The sequence below is a fragment of the Acanthisitta chloris genome, unplaced genomic scaffold, assembly GCF_000695815.1.
Source record: "Acanthisitta chloris isolate BGI_N310 unplaced genomic scaffold, ASM69581v1 scaffold9831, whole genome shotgun sequence".
Classification (NCBI taxonomy): Eukaryota; Metazoa; Chordata; class Aves; order Passeriformes; family Acanthisittidae; genus Acanthisitta; species Acanthisitta chloris.
The window spans coordinates 118,847-125,851 of NW_008657640.1; the positions used below are offsets into that span (position 1 = coordinate 118,847).

Genomic DNA, 7,005 nt, shown 5'->3' on the forward strand with positions numbered 1-7,005 from the left:
TATAGGATGAAAGAAAAGTATTAATTCCTTACTTCACAAATAGATTTATATAGATGAAATATTGTAAAGATTTATAACACTGTTTAAACTTGTTGTAGACTACCTCTATTTCCCAACAGAAGAAGGTTGTCTATAAAAGTTTTCTGAGGTTCTAGCACTGATTCATTACTTTATGTTACTTTTTTTTCTCTCTGATATAGTAGGAACAACTACAGCAGTGCTTATGAAAAAAAACCTACAACAAACAACAACAACAAACCGAACACCACATTACCCTGAGGGTAGACTATGCAAACACAACCCTTTTTTCACTTCTGGAATAACAGTTCCAATTGAATGCCCTATATTAGATTCTTTTCGTGTTTTGAAATGTGCTTATTTGGTGGTTCTCAGAGTGCAGAGGCAACACACATTAAAAAAAATAAGAAACACATTGGCATAATTGTCTTTGAGCTAAGAAAAAAATAATTCTCTTTCCTTCCCTCCATACTTCAACATGTAGGTTTTTTTGATGCTTGGCAAACTGGGTAACACTGTCAACGCAGTGTATGAAAGCTGTATTTTAACTCACCCTATGTAAAAATACAGACTTCCACTCTCAGATGGGGGGGGGGGGGGGGGCAGCAAAGGTAGCTGAATTTAGTAAGTTTCAAGCAGGAAAAGCCGAATACTAAGAACTTGTCTACCACTACAAACCTCCTAAAATAGTTAGCCTGTAGAATATTTTTCCCAAATAGTTATTTCAGTGTGAACTGCCTTTTGAATACTTTAACACTTTAATTCTAAAGGAAAAATGCCTTTTTCCGACTTAGCATGGTACAAACATAGTATATTCAAACACTTGGAGGAGAGAAATCTCTGTCCAGAAAAGACTCTTCATATATGAGCTCATATACAATAAACTATTCAATAATGTTGTTTTAGTAATGACACAAGGATAATTTTTGAGTTGATCAATAAACCAAATAATAGGCTGTGACAAAAAGAAAAAAAACAAGCCTAACCCAAAATTTTGCAACTCTGACTCCCTATTTTTCTCTAGTCTGCTGACCTCACTATGGGTCACTTATGGTTTGGCTGCCTGCAGTCTATAACCACAGATCATGTAGAGCAGTCTGATTCTGCAGAAAACTAGTAAAAGAAACTGTAGCCAAATCAATACCTGCCTCCCATACTAAGTTCTTGAAGTAAACTAACATGAAACGCTACACAATATGAAGACATGAGCATGACAACCACTGTTGAAGAAAGTAATTTTGATGATTAAATGATATCAACAAACAGCACTTCTAAATACATTTTTATGGATGCTAAGGGGACAGCTGATGGACCAACAAACCTGACATTTAATGGATTTGAAAAAAAAAAGCTCCAGGATTTATGAAATGCAGAGATTTTTTTTAAAAAATTAAATTAATTGCAGAAAATGTTTTAAAGTTGCAAGTAGGCCCTAAGATTTACTTCGTTTATTTTCATCTTTCTCTGTTTTTTTGAATATACAAAAGAAATGTGCACTGGAAAACAGTCCTGAAGGGAGTGCTGGCACAGAAACATGGAAAGACATATCCTGCAGCAAAGAAAATTAAAGTACTGTATTAATATATTTAAGGACTGTTTTCTTCCTTCTTGTAATACAGAAGGAGTTAATGTGTGGGGGTCTTTTTAGAGAGACACCCTTATGGTCACTTTAAACTCCATGTTTTAGATGTAAAATGGAGGTAACTGAACTTCCGCATCTTTGTGAGATACTTTGAGACTGAAAGAAAAATTAAGTTACAAACTTTCCATTCCCTACTGGTAATTTTTTTTTGTCAGTGAATTCTTTCACTGACTGCCATCTCACTATGTAACTCAAAGATACACTTCTTGTTGTTTATTTCATAACAGTACTTTGATGCTACTTCTCATTTCCCACCAACACTACATCCCACATATATCAGCTTTATGCTGAAATTCTCATCCTTTCACCTTATTTGTCTGCATGCCTGTTCCCTTACCTTGTCTTTCACACATTCCACATATTCCTCCATATTTCAACTCCTGTTGAAAAATTATCTCTGATTTTTTTCCACTGGAATTTATAGTTCACTTACACTAACATGTATATTGACTGTAAAACTCACAAGAGTGCATAGTCCTGACAAATCATCACCCCACTCATCCTTCATGTATACCACACAGCCCAAAGATGATCTGTTTCTGCATTTTTCACATGATTCTAAACTTTAAATATTTTCTACCTGCAAATCACTTCACCTTTATGGAAAGCTATGCTTTAAAAAAACAGCTTCTGCACAGAGGAGTGTTCAAAACTCTGCATTACATACAGTATGTAACTCTGCAGTTACATACAATCATGTAAATATGGAAGTTTCCAGTCTCCATGATTTTTTTCTAAAGCGTTGATTCCTTCCTTTGTAAATTAGCACGTTAGACATACACACTGTAAAAAGAAAGTACGAAAAATATCACATCAATAACAGATTCCTTTCCTGCTTTACATTCCTTAGAATAAGAATAAATGGCCAGGTGGCATTAACTCTTACCGTCATTTTCACAAGACTAGAAAGTGTAAATGATTTGCTTGTTTGTTTATTTGTTTTAGAATTAGAATCTTCATAGTAATCTTTTGGGTCAGCTCTGATGTATGATCTGTGTCTGTTTCATGGACACATTATTGTACAATCTTACTTATAATCCAGCAATTTGAAAAAAGTGGGGTAGAAGACTGAAGAGTTTGTGTTTATGTAAATCTGGATTAAATAGTTCCTATTCTATTAAATATTTCAGCATTTAGAATAAGTCTGAAAAAACCCTACTATGGCATAACAATGTTATTAAGTGAATTATAATGAGGTTTCTCTAAGTTACATAAGCATAAGTTACCCTCTTACATTAAAACCCTTTTCATCAATTCTGACAGTCTAGAATTCAACTGCAGTAACATGGTTGAAACATAAATCTGTAATTAATAATTTCAGCTCTCTCTCTTCATATAAAATAATCAAGTATATTGAAAAAAAGGTAGCATAATTAAAATAGTATCTAACTACAAGGAACATAAAATAAGACTACTAACCCACAGTGTGAGCTGTTCCTCTATGCTTCTTTGAAATCTTGTTTGCTTTAACTATATGTAGAGCATTTTCTTTGAATTGCAGCTCACAAAGTCTTTCAAGAAGAACTGTCATTTCTTCAGTGATGGTATCCAGGTAAGTTTCATTAATAAACTTCAATGATGAAGAAAGATCAATAGTTCCACTTAGTACATACAAATCCTCTCTTATCATTGTGCACAATGTGGGCATGGAACTTTGGTAACCATGAACCACCTTATCAAAATTCGTTTCACCACAACTAGACAAAATACAGTTCTGTAGAAGATCACTGACCACTTTATTCTGCATATTTTGATACTTTGTTAAGACTTCTGATTCAGGATAAAGAAACAAAAGTTGCTGTACACACTGAGTTTTAAACTCCATTTGTTGTTGCAGAGGATTAGTATTTGTTTCTTCTTGACTTTGCAGTCTATTTACCAAAAACTGTCGAAGATGCAATCTCACATCATCCCAAAGTGATTTCACATCCATAGCTGAATCATCCTCAATGGCATGAAGGGAAGACGTTAACTCAAACGACATCCCACTTGGAGTACAGGGAAATGAGACACCACACTGACTAGAGAGATCCAGAAGGAAGTGAAGTACCATTTCTTCTTGATTTTGCTCATTCTTCAGCAAGCTTTGCTAACAAAGGTAAATTAGACAATATTTTAGAAATGTTTTGCTAATACTGGTTCATTAAATGAACAGTTTCATGCTAGAGTAAAAACTGTTTCCAAGACTAATTATCCTACCAGCAAATAAGATACATTGCTATATAAACAACAGAAATGAGAAAACCTGTAGAAAACATGATTTATGTGCCAATTAATTTCCTTGTCTACCTCTACCAATAACTCACATTCCTCTTCCCCATTTTTCTGATATCCTCAACCTCTTTTCACAACCAAAATTCAAAGGAAACCCTTGGCAGCCTGTTTGTTATGATCACACACATATCTTTGAAAGAAAATTGTATGCAAAGCTACTGAAGATTTACACAGATAATGACAGGTTTTCTTATAAAACCAAGCCAAGAATTTATGAAATGCAATATGAATGCCTTCTATGTTCTGGCTCAGCAGGCAACCATCAAAAGACCATTTTAAGGATAAAATAGTCTTTGCAGAACCCCCTTAAAGAATGAAAATTGAAAACTTGTTAAGAATTAAAGAGTCTTCGAACACAGAGGACAGAAGAATAAAAGGCCAAAGAAACCAAAATGCAACTGATACATTAACAATATAGCAACCTCCATATATATCTCAGCTATATGGGTTGGAGAAGGCAGTCAGTTAATGCAGCAGGTGAAACTACATGGATGCATATGCTGTTCCTATTTAATTCAAGTCTGAAGAACTCTCTCTTGGTCCAGGGCCAGGATCTCTGATCTTAGAGCTGCATCAGGCTCAAGAAGTCACACAGCAAATAGCAGGTCCTCTCGTTACAGCTCAGCATTTTCTCTTGGCCCAGAATGACACAAATTTAAACAGTGCTCTAATGCTTTCCTTAACAGGTATGAGACGAATCATTTGCATGAGCATGGTGTGTCCAATCTATGAGTAGAAGTCAACCCCAAAGTCCCATGCTCCCTGGACGCCAAATATCTTTTCTCTCAGAGAAAAAAACTTGTCCATTATCAACCCATTCCCCACATCCTCAACAATTTCGCTACTGCAGGATGACTTTGGACACAGTCCTCGTCCCCTCAACTTTTAATTTGTAAAGACCTACTCTCAATTGTCCAACTGCACTGGAGCTGTCTGTAAATATCCCTGTCAAGGTAACAGGAAAATAAAGTGAAATTGGTGGCACTCTTAATTTTCCGAGCTTCAGACACCAAGCAGGCAAGTACTAAGAGAATCAGGATTAGAAGTCCTCTCACTTGCTCCCTCACCTCCCACTGCTTCTCTCCAACAGAGAAAAGCAACGTGGCAAACTACCTCAGGGTAGTTCTTTCTACTCTTGCCCTTTTTCATCTAGGTATCCCAGCTATACTGTGTCCTATGAAGTAAAGCTGGTAAGGAAACTGCCAATTAATTTTCTTCCTCCTTCAGAATTACCCATTTATTTAACTCATAGTAATTGAGGAAATGATTAGTTTTATTTCCTTTCTCATTTTTGAAGGAGATAAAAATAATTCTAATTTCAGTACGGTATTGCATAAATGTAACGATTTCCAAATACAAAAATCTTCAGTTTTTCCACAGTGGCAACTTCTATCAATAGATAATTACACTTTTGAGTCATAAAAATTTTCAAAATCTTAACTCCTATTCTTTGGTCTAGATGTTTCAAAACTGTTACACTCTTATACAGGAAAAGGAGAGTTTAACCTTCCTATCGCCCTCTACACTGGAATGTTTCATGATGAAGTTTAAAAAATAAGACACCACAGGAGCTAATTCTGAACAACAGAAAGGGAGCATGGCTGCCTCTCATAAAAGAAACTTTAAAAATAATAGACTAGTTCTTTTTCTTCCATTTTAGAGCTTTGTTTCAGAATGATCCCTATTAATTTTTTTACTCATAAAGCACAAAAGACATATAGGAAATATTGGTCAAATATCAATATTTCAATAAAGGAAACCATCAGTCAAATATGATCCCATAAAAGCATGTGCACGTAATAGAAATATGTATCACTAGTTAAAATCTTAAATCATACATATCAATAGGCATACACATAATGCTGATCTTATTTTCTTTTATTATCTACCAAAGGGTTCTATAAGGTTTTGTGGCCCCAAAGACAATGCGTCACAGAGCACAAAACTAAAACCCTGAACCACTGTGTTGAAGAGTTGAGTCTTCACAGGTAGATTTCTGGGCTTTAAATGTTACATTTTTTAATTAATCAAGCTCAAATACTATATTCTGAAATGTAAAAATCAAAAGAAGTTGTCAAAACAGTGAATGTAACTGATGCCTTCGGATGATGAATCCAAATGACCTTCCAGTCAAATCCCTGCTGCTGTTTCATAAGGTGAAGCAGAAATGTTTTTATGTATCTAAGGGCTGTTTCAAGCCCATTGCATTTTAAAATAAAGCATTAAAAATAGGGAGTTTGCAGATGCCATTTTAGACTTAATGTTACTCAGAAAGAGTCCCTGAAGTGAACTCTGGAGCTCCAAAAACAGTGTCAACAAGTCTCTTTGAACATTGCCTATATTGATACAGGTTTTTCTATTTAAAAATTAACTAGTAAAATACTTCAAAAGGTCAATGCCAAAACTGTTTAAGAGAAATAGATCCAAATTAGTATCCAAAGGCTTGGAGAAACATGAAAAGTTCCCTTACGAGCACAGAAGGTTAGTGACAATATCATACATAAACCAATTGCGGTCTACCAACTGGACTACTACCTACTACATACTGCTACCTATCATACCAATAAACGAACACAATAGGATGAAGACCTCATTAAAGAAGAATTTGACATTATTTTAGCAGGAACCGAATTTCATGAAGACATGTTTGTTCACATAATCAGCTTTTAAATATTTAGAATTTCAAGGCACTATAAATAATAACAAAATTTCACTTAATTACCATTTTCAGGTTTCCTGAAGCCTCTCAGTATTTTAATTCCACAAATGCAGGAGAATGACAATAAACCTTCATACAGCACCCCAGACAAAATATAGGAAGAACTTTGCACTATTTTGTAAATTGTTTCAGCAATTATACAAACAAAATTCCTAACAAAATAAAAACACATAATAAGGGATAACAATGAATAGGGATATTGTCCTAAAGTAGAAGGAAGGTTGATATTATTGAAGATGCATTGTATATACTTAATTAAAAGCATGCAAGAAGAAAGTAACTGAGTAATTAGTTCAATGTCTGGAGATACACATTTCATAGAATAATAGAATCAACCGGGCTGGAAGAGACC

The 7,005-nt window shown here is 34.6% G+C and overlaps 1 protein-coding gene across 1 annotated transcript in view; it reads right to left on the minus strand.

Annotated features, from left to right (window-relative positions):
• The window catches only part of KIAA0825 (KIAA0825 ortholog), a gene marked incomplete at its 5' end in the record, with an annotated part of 78,634 nt that extends 74,885 nt beyond the window's left edge, over window positions 1-3,749 (minus strand). Inside the window, one exon of the mRNA XM_009084805.1 lies at window positions 3,080-3,749. Coding sequence (XP_009083053.1) covers window positions 3,080-3,749 — 670 coding nt within the window. The remainder of the gene's footprint in view (window positions 1-3,079) is intronic.
• Window positions 3,750-7,005: the final 3,256 nt, after the last annotated feature.